Source organism: Ctenocephalides felis, unplaced genomic scaffold (assembly GCF_003426905.1).
Source record: "Ctenocephalides felis isolate EL2017-DRISC unplaced genomic scaffold, ASM342690v1 CF-g0.4_SCAFFOLD_01604, whole genome shotgun sequence".
Classification (NCBI taxonomy): Eukaryota; Metazoa; Arthropoda; class Insecta; order Siphonaptera; family Pulicidae; genus Ctenocephalides; species Ctenocephalides felis.
Window position 1 is genome coordinate 24101770 of NW_020537758.1, and position 26569 is coordinate 24128338.

At 30.4% G+C, this 26569-nt stretch overlaps 1 protein-coding gene across 2 annotated transcripts; it reads right to left on the reverse strand.

Annotated features, from left to right (window-relative positions):
* Positions 1-461: 461 nt before the first annotated feature.
* On the reverse strand, positions 462-25751 carry LOC113372326 (junctophilin-1-like). 2 transcript variants are annotated; one of them, XM_026612649.1, is made up of 6 exons: positions 25545-25751; positions 12090-12394; positions 10613-11954; positions 10132-10376; positions 4276-4476; positions 462-1391 (listed from the first exon to the last, which is right to left on the reverse strand). In XM_026612649.1, exons 1-6 carry the CDS (start codon positions 25732-25734, stop codon positions 1305-1307), a joined length of 2370 nt encoding a protein of 789 aa, XP_026468434.1. In that variant the 5' UTR covers positions 25735-25751; the 3' UTR covers positions 462-1304. The 2 variants fall into 2 exon arrangements, with proteins under 2 accessions (XP_026468434.1, XP_026468435.1); XM_026612650.1 differs by lacking the exons at positions 10132-10376; positions 10613-11954; positions 12090-12394; positions 25545-25751 and adding an exon at positions 5839-6087.
* Positions 25752-26569: the final 818 nt, after the last annotated feature.

A 26569-nucleotide genomic window follows, 5' to 3' on the forward strand; every position in this document is an offset into this window, starting at 1 on the left:
AGAGGTCACATGAATTAAATTCTGTAAGTCAAACCTTAAATAATTGATTCTAACATATTTTTCATTTGCACACATTCCTAACTCTGTTAAACAAATAAAAATTGCGTTTTATAAAAACGCAATAATAAATATAAATAAATTTAGATTATTTAAATACTATTATTATTTGTTGACGTTTTATGTTAATTATATGTAAGCAAATTTGTAGCCTCTAAAAACTATTATGACTGATTTATTAATCATCTGTTACTTTATTTTTTGTTAAGTGTAGAAATTTGCCTATGGCCATTTTAATCACAATTTAATTCGGTTCTGGAAGTATAAATGTTAAACTTTAATATCCAGTACCAAAAGATTTTGATTTATAAATTTTAGGTAGATGTAATTAAAGAATTAATTTCTTTTAAGAAAACTACGATTATTGTGAAAAAGTTTTGAAAGGCTCCTATGGAATCTAGTAGTTACAAAATGGATATTCAAGATGAATTTTTCTAATATATATATAAAACATTAGCAACAAGAAACGCGTAGGTATATTTAGTGTAAAAATATCTTCTTTCATATGTTGCTGTATAATTTCATATATTATAGAAAAAGCTAATATTAAATCTAATTTTCTTTTAATTAAAATCTAAATTTTCATTTCATTATTTGAATACAACTTCTTGTATTCACTGATGAACTTAGATCCAATTCATATGAATTTAATTTGTGCTTTTTGACTATAAAGCTATAGAAAGATACTAAAGCGCGCATCTGAAGCGTATACAAATTCCTATAATCACGGTCTGTTAAAAAATTAATAATAGGAAAAATTTATGCTACTGAAAAACTACCGCCAGTAGCCTGCAGAGCGCGCTGAATTCGGGGATTTTGGAAAATCACTATTACTATTTTTGTCCAATTATCACAAACACCTTCACAATTTCCATACGCTCGCTCGTAGAGCTTTTCCTGCCAGGGCGATTGACTAGAAACTGAAAACGCCCACTGGACAAAATTTATCTGGACGCATCCGATACCTTTCAGCCATTGCGTGCCAAAAAAATGAAAAACCAAAGTCACGCGGTTTCGTGGCGAATTCGTTTCTTCCGATTTGAAGAATTCGATCGATTCTAGAATCTTTTTTGTGATTTTCTTGCATTTATTTTTTGTTGTGATTATATTATTGCCAACAGTGCCGCGGCTGTGCGTCACATGTGCTGGTCGTTAATAAAGTCTATTTGATTTATTCCCTTACGACTGTAATGAACCTATGCCTGTGATCATGGCGGCCACAAAGGGCCGTTGTGGATAGGCCGCCGCTACGTCAGCAACTTGAAGAACATTATGGCTAGCGAGATGTTGATGAACAGGACCAGCATGACCAGCTGCTGACGGGAGAACCAGTCCTGAAATTCATACAAAAGTTGCTTTTCTTAACTTCTCGATTCAAGCAATCACAACCAGTACATGATCAAACCGAAGCTTATTCAGAAATAGGCGAACGAATTAGCGTCATAGTAACACATATCTGCAAAACCGTTAGGCGAGATAAATTGATTTTTATTATTTCTTCATTATTGCCAATATAGCTCAAAGATGAAACTTGCATTTCTAGGATTTGTCCAATAAATTCTCTTTAACTCATATTAGCCCGAGGAATAATTTATAGCATTATTATAAATTAATAAAATATTTGTCAAATTTATACAAAAATTAATTAATTTCCTATATTTATAACGTCACATAATAACTATATGACACCAAAAAAAAATTTATATATAAATAATAAAAATAATAATTTGTATATAGGAAAATATAATTTTCCTATTTCCTTAAAATAGTCTAGATTTTTTTTTAAATCTGAGCTAACATGGGTTAAACTAGACAGAAGATATGTTTATTATCAAAATCGAACAGTAATCACAAAAACAAGCACAAAAAATTAAAAATGTATAACATCAAATATACCAGCATTGCCTATATTGCAAATATTACACATATTTTAAAAAAAAACAAAGTTTTCATAATAACTTGAAATCAATATATGAAATAGATAATTCAACATATAAAATAAAAAAATGATTTGACAAAATCCGAAGGCTTAGTATGTAAATTATTTTAAGCATGCCATGGACTAATAAAACGTGCATAAGTTTCAAGCAATTGTGCCAAATACTACACAAAAAATGTTTTTGCTACATTTATAACAAGTATCTGTTTCGAATCGGATCTTTACAAGGATCTTCAACAGAGGCGACGTTTAGGCAAATTATATACAAATAAAGCTTTAGAAAATTATAAAGTAAGAGCCATTTTCGCTACATTCAGATATGAATCAATTTTAAGCGTATTCGAAAGCAATATTAAATGTTAATAATAGAAATAAGTCATATCTATTATGCGAAAGTCTCTTAATTTATTGCCAATGAAATTGAGCTATAATAGTAAACAGTTTTTAGACCAATTATTATAAAATACAATTTAAAACAAATCTACAACTAATTACATGACATACCTATATATCCCTCTGTTGACGGGCGAGGGAGCATTAAAAATCAGTAATATTTCAATTTTGTGCACAGAACAGTACCACAAATTAAAAACAAAGGCATAGTACTATATATAAAGCTGTAGAGTAAACTATAATAATTTTGAGATATATAAACAAAATATTAGAAAAACGTTGAATTTGCCTATCAATCACACACTTACATCTTTATGTTTTGATACGTGTGGGATATTAGTACATGTAGGAAGTTATATTACCTAATGTGTTATATAATATAAAAAGATCAAACTGTGCAAGTTGTTGTTCACTATTACTTAAAGGCAAAATGGTGCTCAAAAATTAAAATGTTAGTATATACATATCAAAGTCATGCGAATTAGTCCTAAATAATCTGCTCAATTATATTCTAAAGGGAAAGCGTATTAATTGTTATTGATATACATTTTAAATTATATAATATCAATTGCTAATTTTTATTGTTTTTTTAGGAATATGTTAGTATATTGTGCAACATTTAGTGCAGTCTATTCAAATTCCAAGACACTAAGGACTTGCATACGGCATCGTGAGAATGGATATATTTATAGGTTTATATTACATTACTATATTATTGCTTATATTATATATATATATATATATATATATACCACGTGTCCCAGATCTCAACATCAAGCCGAAACAACGTGATAGTATTGAACATAACTATCAAGAAAAAAAATTAGAGAAAGAATTTATCTCGCGTAGTTTGAAAATCACGAGCTTATAAGTACAACCTAGAGCTTAAGTGAAAATGTGACCATTATTCGGTTATTATGGTAAAATTTTATTTATTTTCTTCATTTAAACTTTAAATCCCTAATCGTAAATAACATTTTTAGGATCACAGCGAAAAATAATGACATAATTGCCACATGTTTTTAAGAATTAAGACTTTTCGTTGAACTATGAATTTAAAATTTTCAAAATTGGTCAACCTTGAGAAGCCTTCCTTTGAAACAAATGCTCTGAAGTATGTTGGAAAAGTTTACCAAAAATCAGGATAGTAATATTTACCATATACTCGATTGTTTCACGATAAAAAAATCGAATAAAAAAATAAAAACCTACAAATAACATAATATTTCTAGTGCATTTTACTCAGAATCAATTTAAATTTTTATTTGAGATTATTGTACGCGCAAGCTCCAATGTGCAAGAAAGAAACATTTGAACTAAATTTGAGTGAAATACGTTTGCCTTTCGTGTTATTTTTAAGATTGTATTTTTTACTAAACTTTAAGGCAATCGTGTCATTATTTTTGACTGTTATCCTAGAAATGCTCTTTACCATTACGGATTCAATGCTTAAATAAACAAAATGAATATGGTTTAACCACAATAATAAAAAAATAGTTTCACCAAAACTCTAATTGTGTACTTAAAAGCTCACAATTTTCAACCTACGTGAGGCGAGATAAGTTCTTTTTCTATTTTTTTTTTATAGCGGCTTGGCATTGAGTTCTGGAACACCCTGTATATATGGTATATTGCGTAACAAACAAGTGGTACTTCAATAAGAACTACATAACTCGTAAGTGACTAATCTACAGTACAGTTTTAGGACTAATCAGTTTTCAAATTACGCAAATCATTAACTTGTTATTATAAATATTTAATTATATTATAATTAGATTCTCTTGCGCATATTTTAAAAAATACAGAGTTAGCTTTAAAATTTATATCAACCCTTGTCCCATCATGTTTTTTTTTTGAAATTCGAAAAATATTGTTTTCTGACGTACCTTGACTTGCGGACTCACAAGGTAGAGCAAGGGATTGGCGCGCAACCGTTCGTTCTCGTCGGCGATGCGCCTGACTTCCTCGCGCCTCGCCGACCCGAGAGCGGATACCTCTTCGCGGGACATCGCCTCCGCGGCGTGCGGCAGTCCCTGCACGTCGGGCAGCGACTTTTTACGCTGCAGCGGCAACTGGGACGGCAGACTCTGCGGAGATCGAAAGTCGAAACGTAAATTTTGAAGATATTGAGTCTACGGACACGCTACCTAAAGCTGTATTCAATCGATGTTGTTTGGCAAAAGCTTTGTTAGAAATAATAAATGATTGGAATACCGGTGGAATAACAACGTGATTGCATAAAATATGTGAATATATAACATCATTAGATATTGATTTTAATATGTACGAGTTTTGTCATTATTGACACAACTAATTCCACAAGCCTAGAGCAGCTCGCATAAAATCTATTACCTTACAGTGAATTAGCTACTGTGACGCAAGTCAATCTTATCCATTGACAATAAACTTCTAATTTACAAGGCAGTAAAAAAACCTATATGGACTTATGGCATTGAATTGTGAAGCTGTGCAAGCAAATCCAACATAGCGTTAATGCAACGTGCCCAATCGAAAATATTGAGGCAGATTACTGATGCTCCGTGGTTTGTTAGTAAAAAAACTTTACACGACGATCTTCATATTGATTTTATAAACAGAATAATACTAATCAACAGTATAAAACACTTTCAAAAACTACAACATCATTCAAACCATATAGTCACTCAGCTTCTTGAGACATCAACTTCAAGAAGACTGAAGAAGAAGCTGCCCGAAGATAATATGGAGGAACCTTAGAACTACCACAACCTTATATGAACAGAATAGTAGAATCACTTATTGAAGTGATTCTTTAAATATGATTGTAATATTGATCCGATAAATTTATATGTGTGTTTGAAAGTGTGTGTGTATGTGTGTGAGTGAATGACATAATAGCTCATAGAATAGTCATGTATTCTGATTGCTATTAAAAATAAAAATTAAAAAAAAATATATATGTACGAGTTTTGTTATTATTGACACAACCAATTCCACAAGCCTAGAGCAACTCGCATAAAATCTATTACCTTACAGTGAATTAGCCAGCAACATTTGATAACGGTTTCGATACATACATTTGAAAAATTTATGGAGTCTACATTCAAAATAGCGCAGACTGTTATTGGCAAAAGCATCAACTAAAGACCATTGAAGCCATGGCAAGACCGAACAGGGACAACGGTTAAATTCGGAATTTGAGAGGATATTGAATATTTATAAATTAATTTTAATAATTGCATTGCTCACAAACAATTCGTATCGCAAACGATACAATTAGATATTAAAAACAGTTATATTGTTACATAAACTACGAATGATTTAGTTTATTATTATTCGCCAACTATTATTCGCAAACTGACTCATTATCATTTTTTTAGATATTGATCGTTTTGTTTTGATAACATAACGGTCGTTTTCCACTGATCTATAATATTTATTCTGAAATACATATTATTCAATAATTTCACCTCCACCGGCGGCGTTACAATCCAGCTCTCCGACGCCCTTCTCGCGAGAAGAGCTGGAGAGAACATGAGATCTTCTTCTTCATCGTCATCTCCTTGGTACCACATCATTTTGGTTAGAAATTGATTTCACAGATTTGTCATTATCACAATTTGAACTAAACTTCCATAAATGTTTCAGATAAAAATATAAGTGAAACCTTTGGCATTTTCAAATGTAGTAAAGCCATTTATCTAGATTATAAAATTTAAGCTTTTAGATAGCGAATATGTCGAGGTAATATTGTTATTTTTTTAAATTTTATAAGCATTATATTTTAATAAAAGATTGGGTACACTTTATTCAACAAAACACTATAAAGGTCCTTCAACAAACATCCACCAGTGGCAGCTTGTATCTCCCACAATGTGCACTCAACTTATTTACAAATTATCTAACAACTTCGGTGAAAGTTATTGCCTTTGCCGCACTCCAAACATAACTGCTGCAGGTTGACCCCAAAAATTGTTTAGTTTGCAGCACTTCCGCGTTCTGATCGATGGCGCTGCTCTATAAGTTTTATTTTAGAAGCGATTGCTCGACCAGGCGTTTGCCCACGCGCCGCCCCACCAACGGAGATGTCGGTTTTGGTTATTTTGATAATTTCTAGGCAACGCCACAATATTATCGAGGCTTGCGAGATTTTATTTATACACACTTGTACTAATCGCGGAGTTTCGCTCGACGACTGGTCAGATGGTAATATGTGATGCAGCGGTTCCTAACTTCAATAGAAATGGATAACGGAATCGATAATTAGAGTAATTGAAAATAATTATTCCTATCGAAGAAACAAACCTTAGCAAAATAACTTCTAATGCAATATAATCTTATATATGTAATACACAGCACAGGAAATCTAACCATAGATAATAAATACCCTTTTCACATACAGCAGGGCGGGTAAATTATTTACCATTTTCTGTTTAGGGTGTCTTAGTTTTGGTTACCTTTTAACATTCAGATTAAATCTATTGTTTTAATCATAAACAATTATTGAACTTTTGATTAAGGCAATGTAAAATATCATTTTGTTGAAAATGTTGTATGTATGATATCTTACTTGCATTACAGTGGATATGGATCAACTCGTTACAGCGCCACATATGTTTAAGACCTCTGTTTAGTTTTATAATATTAATAGCAATGACGAGGCTACAGCATCAATGTGAGAATATAATGTGCGATTATGTACAAGCTATATTGTACTAACCGAAGGCGGAGGACGACCCATTGTAGATGATAACATTCAGGAAAATTTATTTACACGAATAGCAAGTTTATTTTAGCAAGCGAAAGCGCTGTTCTTGCCATATTTATTTTTGAAGTTTAGTTGGTTTAGTATACATTCACAAATAATTTATTAAACGTTGTGAACAAACACGCTTGGACGCCTTATTTGAATGCATAACAATGTCTTAATAAACAATTCAATCTGTAACTCCTTAATAAGCTTGTATTCATATTTCAATAATAAATATCTTGTAATTTATATACAAGAATGGGCGATAAGATATTCAAATGTTGCTTATTCGATTATATGAAATTCTGATTTTTAAGTCTAACGCTAAAAACTAACTTGATTAATCAAGCCTCTGCTAAATGTTAAGGTATCTTGTGAGATAAATATAACAATTACATTTAGTTTCTGAATACTCCACATGCTCAAAAGCTTTATTTCATTATTATTACTAAATTGATGTATTTATAGACTGCAGAATCAAGGCATTCAAAGAATTTGGCACACCGACTGAAAAATGTTGTTTATATGACTGAAATAAGAAGCTAATAAAATATTATCATATCCGTTAATAATTATGCGTTTTGATAACATACAGAAACTAATAACTATTCTAGAAGCTTGAAAATACGCAAGATGTGCACTTAACTTTTTATATATATTCTTATTAAAATAACCAACTTAATTTACTTTTTTAGTAAATGGACAAATCTTTTGCAAATTAAATAATACTTTCGGTTGGTTAATAAAAACACTATAAAGAAATTGAAATGCATAATAGAAGATAGTAGTTATTCATGGTTACCATAGCATAAATCTGGTTTATGCGTATACCTATCAATATACATATTTTTGTAAAATAGTTATGAGTTATTTTAACAACGAGGGTTTTTCTTAACTAAATAAAAGATTGGAATATATAAATCGGAGTGATATTGAAAAAACAAACAGTATAATATAAAATTAGATATGAAAGTGATTTTTGAATTAAATAATTCTTGCTTATTTTTAGCTCAATAAATATATATGTGTTTAAATAAAGTAATACCTCATCAAAATACTATTAAAAATTTAAATACATAATAACAATAGTATTCATGATTAATGTAGCGTAAGTCTGTAATCATCAACAATACGGTTTATTCGTATACCTATCAATGTAAAAACATGTCATAAAATAACTTTTGTTAGTTAATTCAATTTGACAAGGTGGAATATTTTTATGAATAAAAAATTGGAATATGAAGTGATAACATATTAGAAAGTACGATTAATATATTTTTGAATTTCAATCAAACTTTTAATATGCTAGTAAGAGGGTGAAATCGGAAAGATATTTGAAAACAAAAAGTATGATTTGGTGAAGGTTTGTAATATTAATATCGAATTAATGTTGTAAAGCTATGATTTGACTCATACTGAATCGAAAACTGACTGAAACACAATACAAAATCCTCAATTCCCTCATCAGGCAAAGTTTTTTAGCAAGTGCCTCGCATGTTCGTCCCTGAATGGAATGCTCGGAATTATTTGTTGCATTCGGTCATTTGTTCGCGGCGAGGACGCGAGGCGCTGGCTCGGGAACGAAAACTAAAAAGTCTCCGCATTCTACAGCGATTATGAAGCGAGATTTTTGGCAAATCGCCCTTCTCTGCTCACAAATGACAAGTTCACCCACCGGACTGAAGAATGTGATTTTTATTTTATCACGAATTCGTTATAATTGACGGTTTAAATATAATATACTTGATAAAGTGCGTAGAGGTGCTATTTGAACCCTTTGGACCAAACTTTTTTATGATGCGAGAATACAGTCATTAATCTTAGCCTTTTATTTGATGTATATATATATATATATATATATATATATATATACATACATATATATCCCCCATTCATACAATTTTTGACTTTAGTTTTAAAATATAAATTCAAAGAGTTGGCATCTTATTGATTTCGAATACCTAATTCCTAGTTCTCCGTATTTCGTAATATAAACTTCTAAATCAATTATTCAAATGGATGAAATTACGATTGTTTGAAACACGTGCATAAAATATTGTATGATATGTTTTCTCAAGGGTCGATCGTGTTATTTGCTGACCTGACAGCAATTAGATAAAAGGCCCTGGCAAAACACAATGCAACAGCATTTGAGTAATTAACTTAACCGGAATTAGTTACACATGCCTCTCCGGAGAGACTCCGTAATCAATTGGTAATGATGACAATTTTAATCTCAATTAACAAATTTGCAAACAAAATTATTTAATCAATTTTGTAGTATTCATTAATGTGATGACACAATTATAATGATAATGTGTGTTATTAATTTAAAACAGTTCAATTTATATTTGAATTTATTTTGTAAATTAAGGTATATATTTAATTTATTTATTTATTTAGAAATTTGGCACAAAATTAGATAATTAATAATACAATAAAGTTTTCAATCACTAAACTTGCATAAAATGTATATTATATTTAATTTCAATTGTTGTTATCACATAATAAATTTTATATAGAATATGTGATAACTTAATTTAGTGACAAGAATTGTGAATGTGACAATTAAAAATTTATATTAACTTCGCATGGATAATTTGAGTAATAATATGTTAGTGAAATTCATATCCAATACATGTAAACAAATAATTAAGGATGCCTACCATATCAGAAAATAGCTTAATTAAACTGTAACTGTTGCACTATAATTTCACAACGTTAATTAATTATTTCAGACAATATATGGGAGCATTGTAGCATAAATATGTCAGCTAGAATTAGATCCATAATGTTTGAAAGGTAATATAAAACCAAATCGAATATTTCTAATTATTTTGATATATAGAAATTGACAGACCGTACGATTTCAAATGAAAGGTGCAAATATTATTTTAAACTCCTATTTGGTGTAACACACAAACATTCTTCAGGTGTTGTAAAATGCAATTAATCGCACACAATAAAAAAAAAAACAAAATAAAACACATAATTACATTATGCAATCACTAACCTTTTTCCCTACTGCCCCTCCTCCGCCACCGCCTCCAGAAGCTTTTACAGGTGAAATATAAAGACTCTCGGTCCGTTTCGGCTGTCCAGGCGAAGGTATTATGTCCTGGCCCAGAGTTCGCTTACGCAGCAGGACATCTTCGAATGGCGGTTGTGATGGTGGTGGCGAATTTGCCTTGGAACCGACATTATTGAATGGAGTCGTGCCGCGCGAACCTCCACCTCCGGTCATTACAGAACCATTACCTGCAAACCGTAGGACATAATTATTCAAGTTGTTTTAATAAGCATGTCGTTGTTGAAATGTTGTTAGAATAAAGTTGTTGGATTATGTAAAATTATTAGTTAATGATAGATATATAAATGTATTTGTAGATTTAATAAATTCAACAATAATAACATAGTTTGATCGTACGAAATCCTAATACATGTTATGTGAAAATAGATTAATGCAGAAAGTTAGATAAAAAGAGTCAACGTACATAAGTTACCTGGCAAAGGCGTTGTACCACGCATTTGATTCGGCATCGGCGTAGTTCCTCTTACTGCTGATCCGGCTCGAATTCCACGATCTAGTATATCTTGCGGGCTCGTAGCTCCTCGGTCCATGGATGGCTGACGAGAAGGCACTCCTCCTAGTCTACTAGCTGCGCGCGTGTACCGATCCACACTAGAATCTCGTGATGGTGGCCTTTTGTAATGATCGAAATGATCTATAGAACTTTGTTGCACCAAACTCGGTCTTTCTCCCACTTGTCTTGAATTCCTACGCAAATTCGAACTAGGATGTCCACCAGGTCCTATACTGTTCCCCATTAGCTGCTGCTGTGAGTCTCGAATGTTATGCGATTCATACGGAGCTTCGTTGTGCATAGCTGAGTCTTGTTTGTTATATTGATTATGTTGTGATACTGATGATTGATTTTGTGAAGCGTAGCTGATGTCATTAGAAATACTGTAATCAGCATTTGTCTGTTGCTGAGTTTGTTGTGTTTGTAGTAGCTGAGGTTCAGATGGTCTTCTCGTTGAAGGATATCTATCAGATAAGTTCAAACTTACAGTAGGTTTATTAGGGACATTTTGATTTGTGTGTTCATTTGGTGCTTTTTGCTGATGAAGAATTGATTTACCGGGTAAGGCACCGTCTGGAGGAGGTCGGAATTTTTCACGCAGTCGTATTCTTTCGGTTAGAGGCTTAAAATCTGGTGCAAATTGCTTTGCAGTAGCCTGAGCGATATCTGAATCTTCTTTGGCGTGGTCGGCAGCCATATCAGCTTGTTCGCCTTTACCCCTTGCAGTGGCTGTACGTGAAATTGCAATATCAGCCTTTTGTAACGCGATTTTTGAAGCTCTTTGAGCTGCATTGACAGCGGCATCTATACGCTCTCTGAATTTGGCCGATCGAATAAGAAATAAATGTTTCTTTTTTTGACTTGTTATTAAAACATTATTTTTATATTTGCCTTCTTCCTTAGAACCGTCCCTAAAAGTGGTTACACCATAACCGTATTTTTTATTAGCAAACCATTCTCCTTCATAACGTAAACCGTCACTACGTTCACTTATACCAAAACCAGTTCTCTTATCGTTTTTCCATTCACCCATATAAGTCTCTGTAACGCTTCCATCCAATTGTTCATCTTCTACTACAAAACTAGCATTGGAATCTGTATGAACTGAAGCATTTGTCATGGAGTGTGAAGATTCTGTACTCATCCACGATGCTGAAGATGCAGTCGAACGAATACTACCGGAACCACCGGCGCCTCCAGTTCCGCGTTTCTCCAAATCTCCCGTACTTCTTTGTTTTCGAATCTTCAGTCCCTACGGGAGTAGTACTGTTACGACATAATAGAACTAATTGTCTGGATATGTTCAAAAATACTTTTTAGTTAATATCAACAACAAGATTGGACCATATTATATATATTAATGAAACATTTGTCTACGGAAACTCACCGACAACAATCCCTTCTTGGTCTTTTCCACTAAGCTATTTCGTCGAGCGGGTGGTTCGTCGCTGCGAGCTTTGAGAACAAAGCCGCCGCGCGAATCATCCACTCGATGATTTCGTTTTTCGGCAGGATCAGGCGTGGGCGCCTGTCCGGGTGCGGCACCCGCTCCGCCTTCGTTGCTCCGGAGCGACGTTAATGAGGCGCGAAGCGATTTATTCGGCCGATAGTGGGACGCCAGGCCGAACGGTGCAGACGATCGCACGCCGTAGCCGTGTCGCATGCCACGCAACCATTGCCCCTGGTACGTGCCTGGGGAGAATTCAACAGCGATGTCTTAATTAGATTCGAGACAATGTAAATATATACAATTCATATAAATAAAATACACACATATATATACATTTTTCCAAATTTAATATTTGCATACGTATACGATAAAATTGCAGATATTACGTATCATACCTGTTTAGGAAAAATATAGACCATGAGATAGATTTAGTAGATTTTCGTAAAATCTACTAAAAACTAGTGGGATGGGTGGCATCGTGCTCTAAGGCAAATTGCTGGAACTTCCCGTACCGTAACGAAATGTTCGAGGAATACTGAATGTTTTCAAATAGATTATTATAAATATTGTAACATTGTCTAATATTTATAAGAATTATATAAACTGAAATGCAAAGTTGAAATTATTTGTTTAAAGTATATTAGAACTATAGTCAGAATTAAAAATAAAATCTGAATTATTTTCGATATACATAAAATTAAAAAAAAAAAATGAAACAATTTTTTTTCCAAAATCAATTATTTTGTTAGGACAAGCATAAAGTTCTTTGAATCAATCAAATCGGACGCTTTTAGTTTTCTCAAAAACTGCCATTTTTTACATATTTAGCTCCGTATCTTCGAAATGGTTGGGCCTGCCTTTGCCAAAAACTAATAAACACTTCTCCCAATCATTACTAATTGAATGTTTTTTAGATCATTCAAATTGGATACTCCGTTCTCACAAAAAGTCGATTTCTATTTTCTGCACTCTTTGCTCGTTATCTCCGTACCTGCTGGACCTGCCTCTACCAAAAACTAATCAGCACATCTTCTTATCAATAGGAATCGAATGTTTTTAAACCATTCAAATCGGTTGATCCGTACTCCCGAAAACGTGGGCGAAAATTTGTATCCATACATACATACACACACACACACACACATCCATTTTTTCTGAAGTATGCCAAAATGTTCAGAAACCTTCAAAACGTCAAGAAATGTAAAAAATTTCAATTCCGATTTTCGGCTCATTACAATAAGTTACCCTAGGGGAAGTTAAAAATAGAAAATATTTTATTAATTTTTGAAACCACGATTGTCAAATCAATCTTTAACGAGTTTGTCATAGTTTTACCAAATATCATATTTTACTAAATACTAATTTTCATTAATAATTAATAATTTATCAAGGTCTGCTTTTAACAAAACTACAAAAGTTTAAAGGAACACTTGCAATAAAAAAGCTTCAAATAAATGTTGTATAATCAATAACATCCAAGTGTTACAATCCGTGCTGACAGTGCGCAACCTTGACCTGGTATCTGCACATACGAAATCCCACCGCAGAGATATACTCGAATATATCAGAGTAACTTTATTTAATCGTAAAATGTAATTCTATAATTCATAATATACACCCCATATCATTAGATAATAATACATTGTCAAATTTGTAACATAAAAACAATAGGGTAGAGTGGAGCTTAAAGGTCTTTGGTAAAAGATCCACCAACGATACCCCAAAAACCATTAAATTTAGTAGTTTTTTCTAAATAGCACAAAAAAGACCAGGTAATTAAAAAAACGGCAGAAAACATATTTCTACTATGATGAATTAGTTGGGAGTTTTACTGAATATGGTTAGATAGTTATTTATTTGTTATCTCTTATTTGTTGTGATATAATTTATTTGATTTTCTTAATATAATTGCTCAAAGTCAATTTGGATGTTTGTTCCCCGGCTCATCCTATATGTACATCGTGATTGTTTTTCATTTAATAGATTGTGTAAGTGTTTATTATCCTATATCAATTACAAGTTTTGTTATATTGAAAGCTTTAACGTTGCACCATGGTTGCGCCTAAGATTTGACAATATTTTATTTTAAACTACATACACAATGATTTATCATTGCACAAAGTAATTTAAATTATATTTGCATATTATATGTGTTAAAGTACACAAATTTAGCAGTTGTATTACATATTTCATCCGTGGGTGCAAAATAGAAGCCGTGCAAATGCTCTAGAAGAGCTTAGACACTTGGCGCCTGGCATAATAAAGATGAAATAAATCGTCTGCTAAGATTACAAAGCAGCTGATCAAGAATTATACACATGAATATATATATATATATATATATATACATATATATATGTATATATATGCTTACTTCCTCATTCGCATCATTTCACAAATTGAAACAATATAAATCATTGTTCATTGCAGAAATAAACATTTATATAGCTCCCAATTTCTTAAAAATAATATTTTTGCAGTAGTTATTAATACAAATATGAGAGTGAAATAATCAAGATGATTCTCTAAGCAGTATTAGAAGTCCTTTATATATGAATGAATGCGAAATGTTTGAATACGATAATTCACCTTGAACTTCCGCGCTGTGAAGCTTTCTGAAATGAATTCCTTTGAAAGTTGTATCAAGATGAATTCCAAACCATAAAGCTCTTTAACCACATAGACCGATGATTATAATGCGGTACCAGAGATAAATTTGCTTTTTTATTTAAATATTTCACAAGAATTTGTGAAAAGAATTTAGCAAGATGAATAAAGCATATTTTCATTGTCTCATAATAAAACTTTTAAAAGTTGAAGATAACAACATCAGGGGCTAGTAATTTAATTTAAAAGCAAAGAATATACTCGAGATTGCTGTAATTTTCTAAAACAAAAACTTAAGTCACTCATCTAAAAATACTAAAAGTAGTAAGTGCATGATACCTGTTTGAATGATATTTTCTCTGATTTATTTAAAAAAAAAAAACTCTAAGTATATGTAAATGTGAGATAAATTAAAAATGGTAAATTAAATTTTGAATGCAAGGTGATGAATTCAATTACCGTTCAAACATAGATTTTACAAACAAAATAAATAAAACCACATATATCACTTACAAAATTCTCATTATATAAGAGTTTATTCAAAACTTGCAAATGAAACAAAGCCATTTTCATTCCAATGCTTTACGAATATTTTATAATTTTAGGAATTCAGAGCTTTAGTATAATCTGAAATCTACCGCAGAAAAGCTCATTGTGTGAATTTGCATAGTTCACGCCAAATTCGCTATGGAAAATAATTTAAATGTCATATAAAAGGTTCCTAGAGTAACTTTAATTAAACAATAATTCAAAATATAATAAACTATCTAATAATCTCACAATGCAATGTTATGTATTGCAATTAGACATTTGGTCAACTTAATAAACGAATAAAAGTAGGTTCAATGTTATAATGTTAGACATATTCTTATATATATATATATATATATATATATATATATATATATATATTACATATTATTTTGAAATCTGCATTAAAAATTGAAGTTTTAGGAAATAATAGCTTGAGATTTAATAAAATGAAATACATTTTATATTACCATTGATCTAGTAGATTATTTAATAAGTCTGTATATTCACTGTCAATTTTTACTTATATCACATCTTACTTTTATTCATTGACATGCAAAGGTGAACACGCATACAATCCCATGTGACAAAAGTATCAAAATGCCAAGTTTATATTATTCCCTTCACAGAAGCAACACGTGAAAAACTTTTTGGATAAGTAATTTCGAAGGCATCCTGCACAACTTACAACTTCTGTACGATCCGACATTACTAATATATTTCAACTTAGGAGGATTCAGTTTTATTAACTTTGTTTTGACGTCGACAACCAAGACAAGTTAGAGTTTTCCAATAATCAGAAAGAAAACTAGTAATAGTTTTTTATATCGTTTTCTGTTATATCTGGATTTATCATTTTGTTATAGTTACAAATTTTTTGTGAATTAAGAAAAAATGTAATTTTCGTATTTATAAGAAATGCAATAGTTATGAAATGTATGATATTTATAGGTGATGATATATTTCAAAAACTGAAAAATCTAGTAATTTAAAGCACATATACAGGGTGTGACAAAACTTAACGTCAAGCCGAAACGGGGTGATAGAATTGATATTTATATGTGTATATATAATAAAATAATTATATTATATATATACATATATATATATATATATATATATATATAGCATACATACATATTACAAATTTGACATTACAGAAGCCTCAAATTAACATAACTATAGCAAATATATTAAATCATTTATTACAATTATTATGCAAAATATTGATTTCAAAGGCGAAACTATATTCTGAATTAATTTAAGAAAATGAGTCAATTTACTTCGGACAGACCCAAAAATATACCTTTCTCAATATTTTTTCTATCTATTCATATTTCATCAAAATTCACACATGAGGTCGGAATTGTCTATAAATGAAGGCGATTTCGGTTCGGTTTTTATATAAAAAAGATGACCTCTCTAACCTTGAATACAAATTCATGTGTGGAAAATGTTGGGTAAAATTGAACTACGAATCTATCAGGAAATTGGAAAAGTTATGTAGCAAAAAGAGAAGAGGCCATTGTACCTTGTGCTAAAATTGAGTGGTCTGAGGCTACACAAAAGTCGTACGTGTCTCACGATTTATGGAAGCAACACGTTGCCGGAGAATAAGTTGTACGACGAATTGGAACTTCATTGTTTGAATATGGTATTTGATGATAATATTTCATTATATAGATTCATAATAGAATAGATGATTTATCTATCAAAATACCAACAATACAACATAAAATAGGCCACGAATTTTTCAAAAAAAAGTACTATTATATGAAACGTGTCATTCTCTTTACATTATAACATGTTTGATGTTTCTGTACAACTTCTCAATTAAAGTTATATTTCAAGCCTGATATGGGATAAAATTGATATTTATTTATCGTACATTGGCTTAAAGAATATCATTATAATAACTTAGTTTATAATAATATTTTTCAAGATTGAATAGTTATGAAATCTATTTATTGAGAAATTAAATAAACTAAATATTTTATTATTTTTTATATATTATTTGAACAGCGATAAGAACTTCTATGAACTGTTAGAGCAATGCAAACAGTTGTCCCATCTCTAAGTGATAAATTTTATTATAACAGTTTCTGTAATAGTGATGAAATTTTCATTGAAGCAATACTGGGTAAGGGATATATTCACTTAGAAATATATTGCTATCTTTATTTAAAAGAAAATATCAATATCACTACTGCTTGACATCAAGCTGCCCGTGACAGGTATCAGACCTGAGGTCTCTGATTCAATTTCCATAGCTCTAACCACTAATCTACGAGTGAACCCAGAAATTTAACAAAGAAGTAGGTGTTTTAGTGCATTGAGAATGAATAACAAAAATGTGCAAGGTAATAGATATATGAACCAATCAATGAATAAACAGTTAAATACATAATTCAAGTTAAATTATGGACAATAGATACAGAAATTCAAAAATAAGAAAATAAGTGAATGAATAAATAAACTATAACAAATATAATAAACAGGTCATTAATAAATAAAATAAATACTTAGTAATTATATAAATAATAGATAAAAAATGAAAAAATATTAGTAAATAGTTTAATAAATAAATATGTAATACTTTATCAATAAAATAAATAAATTCAGCAAATTATTGCTATATTAATGAAAATTATTAGTATAGTAATTAAGAATTATTATGAGAATTTAATAAATAAATGAATAATAAACTACTATCCAGGTTTGACTATAACTCCTAAAAAGTCGGGGCAAAAATAATAAATATTATCGACCTCGTACTTGATATTATCTTGTAAGCAGCTGAAAACTTAATAGTAAACATGAAAATATTTATATTAAATTAGAAAAAATTGATGCGATTTTAATTGCCTTTAGTGTAACTATCCATGTAATCAGCCCCTATACCTGAGCTATGTTATATTTATATTTTACTATACAAGCGGATTATAATAAGTAGTATAAATACAGATGACTTTAAATATAAGTCCTTATGAAAGATTATATATAAATGCATTAACTTTGGATTAAATAATTAAAAAGTGATATTGTTGAGCCTATGTGCAAGTATATAACAATACGATGTCTGCGGGGTTAACTATCGATCCTGCCCCGCCGAGCGAGAAAAGCGTCCCAGTCAGAGAGCTACGGGACGGTCAGAGGTAAACAGCCAACTTTTACATATAGGCCGAAGATATTTTCGTAGAATTGAAAATATAAACGAATATTTAATCTATTCATGAAGCTTTGTGTATATATCACATATTTTATTAATCATACAGACCAGGGTTCGAACCTCTTTGCGGACAACATGTTATCAAGCAGTCGTTATATTGATTTTCATTCAAAAATATAATTCTAAAATATATTTTTAAGTGAAAATAGTCCTTACCCGACATCTAATTAATTAATATATAATCACTGCAAACCTATCAAACGTAAATAATTCAAGAGTTGAGTACAATAGCATCTAGGACTAGGAATAAAAGCATATAATAAATTATTAACGATGTTTGTAATATATTAATTTTAATTATATTAAAAATAATGCTTCATTGAACAAATAAATAAAAAATCGTGGATGTCAAATCTTGAAAATACATACAACAATATTTTCGCCCTATTCTAGTTTAACCCAGTATAAAAATATAATTATTAATTTTTTATTATTTTGTCTGATCGATATTATTACATATATTTTTGTACTGTGTTGTTTACTATACAAATGCCTATAATTGATTAAAGCCTTGAATCTAAATTTTATATTTTTTCGCAAATCTTATACCAACAAACGAATTCAATAAAAGATAATGTCACTAAATATTGGTGCAATAGTTTTAATCATGCTGAAGTACCCTTACATTTAAAATATAACTTCTCTAAGTCAACGGATTGAGTACATGTATTTCACAGGCCAATTAAATCCTTATTCCACCCGGATAAACATCTCTGAAACACTTTAGAAAGCCATTGGGTAAACCCGTAAACCACAATTTCCAGTCACTAGATATGTGCATAACAAACCTATTATATATATATATATATATATATATATATATATTAAATGTTAGAGTCTTGGATTTGTGTATATTTTGTAGAGTTTCGAACAAGAATCCAAAAAGTAATAAAAAACAAGAAAAGTTTTTTTAAAAAACAATTTCTTTATCTATTTATTTATTTACTGTCGATGTTTCGGAACTAGGTAGGTTCCATCTTCAGGACATCTGTCAAGAAACATGATCTTGATGAGATTTAAGCAAACAATATGTTTAAGAGAAGAAAATGGATTTTTCTTAAATAATAAATTAGTTGAAAAAATATAATAATGTACAGAAATATGATAAAATGATCAAAATGAAAATGATAAAAATAAATGAGTGGAGTATCTAACAGGATATTAAAAATGATAAATTTTTTTTTGAAAGGTTTGAAACCTTTTCTTAAAATTTTCCACAACTTTCAAAAAAAAATTTATCATTTTTATTATTCTGTTAGATAATGCACTCATTTATTTTTATCATTTTCATTTTGATCATTTTATCATATTTCTGTACATTATTATATTTTTTCAACTAATTTATTATTTAAGAAAAATCCATTTTCTTTCCCATATTGTTTGCTTAAATCTCATCAAGATCATGTTTCCTGACAGATGTCCTGAAGATGGAACGTACCTAGTTCCGAAACGTCAACAGTAAATAAATAAATAAATAAAGAAATTGTTTTTTAAAAAAACTTTTCTTGTTTTTTATTACTTTTTGGATTCTTGTTCGAAACTCTACAATATATATATTAGCTGTTTGTATTATAAACCAAGAGCAAAAAAGCGGAAGGGAGATATTTGACAACCTAATATATATATATATATATATATATATATATATATATATATATATATATAGGCAAACCGATAGACGTCATCCTATACACACGTGCACAATTCAAACATTCTAATATTCTAATTTTCTAATATATATAAATATATGCAATTTAAAAATGAATTATGATTATAAAATTTGCATCCTACCCACGATTGAAACTATATAGCAAAAGTCACAGCATCTGTATTTTAGCTATCTTAGCCATGAATTTGTGCCTATCATGCAAATAAATTTGCTATTTAAACCAAAAAAAACAAACTGTTTCTGTCATCAATATTTAAAAATGTGTGAATATTATATACAAATATAATGTTCGTGTACTATTTTTAGACACACATCGATGATTGTATGCAGATAAACGAATGAAAGTGTGTTGCATTTAGTTACCCTTCCCTAGCTCGCGTACTAGTCGCGGGGTTTACGTAAAACGCAGTTCCACAACCAAGTGCGACCTAGCATCTAGTCTAGGGCTGAATGCGGGAGGCCGAGGAGGCCGAGGGTGCCACCTTGGTCCAAGGTCAGAATGAAACTGGATAATGCGACGCTATCAGGTGGTTCGGTCATTCTATTTTTACCCGGATCGGATTTCGCTTTGGGTTAATTTGTTTCACGTTTTGTTATTCCTATTTTCACCCGCGCACACGTTGCGCTATTTTTAGACGACGCCGACGCCAGCTGATCGCTGTGCGTTCTTTGGGTGCATTGCAAAAAACGATGTACCTTTGATAAACAGATCGATAACATGGACATGTGGATGAAAATATTATACCAAACTAAATTGACACCAAACACGTAGAAGGTACTGTAATCTGTGATTCATTACTGTCTAAATATGAACTACCCTATCACTTGTAGATCAGAAACCAATAGATCAGACATCAATTGTAATCGATGTGAGACATATTTTGAGCATAACCAATATTAAATTTTGTTATGATTTACATGTAATAAAAATTCACAAACCAATTGTTGAATAAATCATTATGGCCCACCAGGGTTAGTGCTGTTAGAGTTAGAGTGGTGAGTTTATTGGGAGTCCCAAGATCAATACCTTCCTTGGTCAGTCTGATGTCAAACATAAGTGATATCGGTTTTTACTTGGAAATATAAATATCAATTATTTAATGTAGTGGATTAGAACTAGAATGAACTGTTTTGCTTGCCATCTATATAAGCGAAGTAACAATAGTTAAGTCAAATCATCACAACAGCTTATAGGACCCTTAAGTTTTGATCGCTGTCCAAATAACAACAAAAAATATATCATAAGTTCTGGCAAAAGACATATATGCGTAATATTGAAATCATGGTACATGTTGAACTGCGTACAATGTGCTTATAATACATTGAAGTATCATAGAATTGCGATCTTTGGAAAGAAGTAGAGCTAGGAGGGCCAATTAGGACAAATTAGTTTAAGAGAAATATTTAATTCTAGGGCCTCCCCCCATGAATTAATGCCTAATGGCGGTTTTCATGGGGACAAGAAACAAGAAATAAGCGATAGTTGTAGTCGGCATTATATATGCAGGCGGTATTGAGTCCGACTAACCCAGACAAAAGACCTAGTCTCGTATACGTAAGCACATTACCTTTGCTATGTCAAAAAGACATTGAAATAATGTATATGTAATAAATTTGTATCAGTTTCTGAATCAAATCGAAATTTGAAGAAGACTATTTTGTGTACAAAATGTACAAAACATGCGTACTTTATCTGTTAAAAATCAAATTTAGAATATAGCGTATTTATAAAAATATAACCACAAACTATCAACATATCGATCAAACCGGCGAAACTTAAAGATCTCCGTCTATTTTGTGTCCACAATAAAAATTAGTATATTTAAAAATATTGTGTATTTAAAAATATAGCCAATAACGTCAATAAATTTTATATCATCATGTAACAGATGTTAATCAAATCTAAAATCTAATGAATCAGTTAAATCATGATAGCCGCGTGACTAACGACGCGATTCGGGCTTCGTGAATCGACAAAGCCCCCAGGCATGTCTTAAACGCATAAATGTCGATCGGAATATATACAAACACCCAAGTTTATGTTCTCCTCCATTCCGTTTCCGAATTTCAGATTGACTTAATCATCACTATTTCTGAAACTCCATGTGACGTAGTGCGTATCACAAAAAAACGAACAAGACGATGCACTAAATCTTTAAATTTCAAATGGAGTCTAACAATTTTATAAATAGTTAATCGTAAATGTTTTATGTTGTTTATTATCATAACACAATTGGACTGACAGTTTTAACATTAATATAAAATTTGTCGTGGACCTGAAGTTGATCTACATTCTTTATTACGGCTTATATAAATTCTATGTATATATGATTAAAAAACCAAACTTTTTTAAAGTTTAATTTATAGTTGCCACAGAATCGAAAAGATACCCACAAATTAAGAAGGACTATTACCCAATTAATTCCAGCTTCGGTTAATTACCTAGCTATTTGAAATTTAAATTTTATACAATAAATGAAATGTTCCATTCAAAGCAGATACTAATATAAGTATTGTATATGAAAATTAATCCGGTGTTTGGTGAATTTTTAAACACTCTGTGATTAAAAATAACCATTTTATCACTTCGTTGTTCTACTTTTATTCATCATGGAAAAATTGATTGAGCAAAACTTTGTGTAAAAATCACAGTCTTAATAAAAATTATAAATTGTAAAATTGTACAACTTTATCACAGCAAAAGAGCTTGGATTATGAATGCGTAATATAATAAAAGCAAAGTCTCAAATAAGATACACGAGACCTTAGGATAAATATAAAATCTATCATTATATACCGTAGTCTGTAATCTTCCAATCATAACACAAATATTTGCTTTGCGGTAACGAATTCCTAAAATAAATACATGGATGCTCCTATTAAGTACGGTTTTGTATTTCTTGCCTTGATTTTGATTTCATTCACTATTTGAAGACTTGATGATTGAATAAAATTAAGTTGTAAAATTTTGCGAAAGCAAACGACGTAGCTATTCACAACTAAGATTATAAAATTTTAAAAATTCGTCTTGCTATCAAATTAAAATTTCATACATATCCAGTGATATCAATCAATCGATGCTAATTTATTTCAAATGATACTTATATTTCAAATTGTTAATAGATATGTTTTGTTTCCTAAATTTGCCGATAAAAACATTCTATTAAATTTGGTGAATTTTATATGCATAAATAAAGTACCTAATCTGAATGATATAAATTTAATAATTTAGAACACTATTGTGATAAAGTTATTAGGTCTTAAATATTACTAATTTATTTATTTCAACAATAATATTATTTAACTAACAATAAGTTAATTCAAAGCATGATTTTTCATCATTATCATAGTAAAATTCAAATATTATCGGCTAAAGGCAATTTAACGCCAACACGAAACAGGCATCGTATTCCTTTTACGAGTAATTTATGGTTAAGTGAGTGTCATAAAAATATAAAGATGAAATTTATGACAAAAAGATCGTATTACGATACATGTACCAGCTTCTGGATCGGATGTATACTACTACTCCATTTCAGAAACTGAACTTTTTCTAATGACTTATTCATGAAAATTGTAGTATAACTTCATCACAATGGACCGAAAAGACTTTAATTTTCTTTTCCGCGTAATTAATATTTATCATATGTATGTATGAAGTGTACTCAATATCATATTTTTGTAAAAGCTAGGCTCGATAGTAATTTAACTTACGAAAAACCTAGTTGTAACTGGCATTGTGCGTAAGTTGTGTAACGAAATAATTAATAAGAAATAGAGATAATGGGTTATAAGATTTATAATTATGCCGAGTTGTTTTATGGCCTTATAATTCTGAAAACTATTGCAAATTATTTAAACTAGTTGTAACTGGCATTGTGTGTAAGTTGTGTAACTAAATAATCAATAAGAAATAGATATAATGAGTTATGAGAATTATAATTATGCCGAGTTGCTGCATGGCATTATAATTCTGGAAACTATTGCAAATTATTCTATTATTCTCAAACTTGCTAATTATTTTACATAAATAGTCAAAATTTTCATATATAATTGAAAGAAAAATAAACAAGCGTCTAACATACACGGTGTATTTTTTAAAAGTGTGGTCTATCATTCCCAACTTTAATAAATACTTATAAAAAAAACACCATTATTTTAAAACGTTTTTCAATAAAGCTCTATCGATCGTCTCGTTAAACTAACAAACGCGAGTTCTTTTCGAAATATATCAGATAAAAATTTGAATTCAATTTTTTTTTAAATTTTCGAAATCGATTCAACCATATACTTTTAGTATCAAAATTTTCTCCAATATTAGTTTCAATTGGAATTGGTTTACGCAGGGAAAATATTAACGCAAAGTGGATTTTCTGACGAAAACAAACTTCTCCTTAACTGAAAATTAGTATTTGTATTTAGTTATGTTCATTTACTTATGACAAATTTAATTTCATTTATCAGCTGAATGAACATTTCTCATATTAGTTAGCCCATTGATCAAAATACCAATTGTTGTAAATGAAAAATTGGAATCAAAGTAATTAAGTTGCTTTATCGATTATTTAAAATTTGAATAATTCACTATGTAATTCAAATAAGTAAAATATCACACTTTTGCTTCGAGCGTTTCTTCCACAGGAGTGATGTTGCTGTACGAAACATTAAAGCGTCCAAGTATTTGTTATACAAAATGTTTTCAGATGAAAATAAGTTCATTCATTTACTTTTCAATCATTATCAATTAAAATGTGCAACAGCAATTATATCCTATATATAAAAATGTATCGCAAAATGTGTTGGTAAGCGTATAACTCAACAACGCTTGAACCAATTTGGCCAATTATTTTTTTAAAATGTTTGTTCAAGTCCAAGGATGGTTCTTACGGCGAGAAAAAATCGAATAATTGCCGGGCAAACCCTAAAAACAGCCCTTTTCTTTTTTAATCGAGTAGGCAACGAAATTTGTAGAAAAAACAATGATCTATGTCATGACATTTTGTGTAGTTTTTGATAATCTAATTTTCAATATATTTATATTAGCATAGAAATATCTTTCTATTAAATAACGAGCTATATTGGCAGCCAAAAACATTGATGTAAATGAATTAAAATAAATTATGATTTGCATGATTAAAATTATTTACTTTTAAATGCTTATAGTGTTTTATTTAATTATTCTTAATTCACACCGAATTATTACCAGGGTGACGGTTCTGTTCGGTATAATTTTTTGCAAAGAATAGAAAAAAGGTAGGAACAAAACACCGCCACATTACAAATTTTTTTGACAGGACAAAGTTTGTCGGGTCAGCTAGTTTAGAATATAAATATCGATTATTTAACAATGACTGACCTCCATCAGCGTAGGTTTCCGAGCCGTAACCGTCTTGGAGTCCGTTGGCCCACGTCCCTTCGTATTGGCAGTGCTCGTGGAACTCTGCCGAACGCCGTATCGGCCCTTGAATCCCTGGGTCCACTCGCCCCGGTACAACCACCGGCCGCGAGTCTCGACGCCGAGGCCGTGCCTTTTGCCGTTTTGCCATTGACCTTCGAATGCACTCCCACTGAAAGTGAAATATAATATTAGATGAGCGATAATAATAAATATAATTATATTTTATTAATTGATTAATTTTTATAATGTTATAATTTTATATATTAGTGATAGTCAACATAATAATACCAAGAACTCAATTGAGCTTAATCTTTTTTTCTCTCTCTATCTCCTACACATATATATATATATATATATATATTATATATATATTTATTAGGGTGGTCCTTAAAATGGTCATTTTCGAATTTCCTTGCTCCCAGAGGCTCAAATGGTTCCAAACTGATAAAAAACAATTCTCTGAAAGTTTTAGCTCTTAATATAAACGTTTAGATATAGCGCAATTCAATCAAACTTCGTATGGAAATAGCATGGAAAAAAATTTGAAAATTTTAAAAAAATGTTTTAGGTATAACTTAGCGACAAATGAGTAATTTTATTCATTCATTCATTTATTCGCTAAATTACATCTAAAAACATTTTTAAAATTTTTGAAAATTTTTCCATGCTATTTTCATACAAAACTTGATTGAATTGCGCTCTATCTAAACGTTAATATTAAGAGCTAACACTTTCAGAGAATTGTTTTTTATCATTTGGAACCATTTGAGCCCTGGGAGCAAGGAAATTCGAAAATGCCATTTAAGGACCACCCTAATATAATATATATATATATATATATATAAATATATATATATATATATATACATACTAGCTATAATAGATGGCGAGTTTTGGATTTGTTGTTTGAGCTTCAAACAACATCAAATAAGTAATAAAACATAAGATAAGGTCATAATCATTCAGATGATTAATTCATATCA

Excerpts from the sequence above, each read along its gene's own strand:
- LOC113372326 (XM_026612649.1), bottom strand. The coding sequence starts at position 25,734 with ATGGCAAAACGGCAAAAGGCACGGCCTCGGCGTCGAGACTCGCGGCCG. Across the intron at positions 11,955-12,089 it reads CCAAGAAGGGATTGTTGTCG|GGACTGAAGATTCGAAAACA; the intron begins GTGAGTTTCCGT and ends CTACTCCCGTAG. Across the intron at positions 1,392-4,275 it reads TTGTGAGTCCGCAAGTCAAG|GACTGGTTCTCCCGTCAGCA; the intron begins GTACGTCAGAAA and ends TATGAATTTCAG.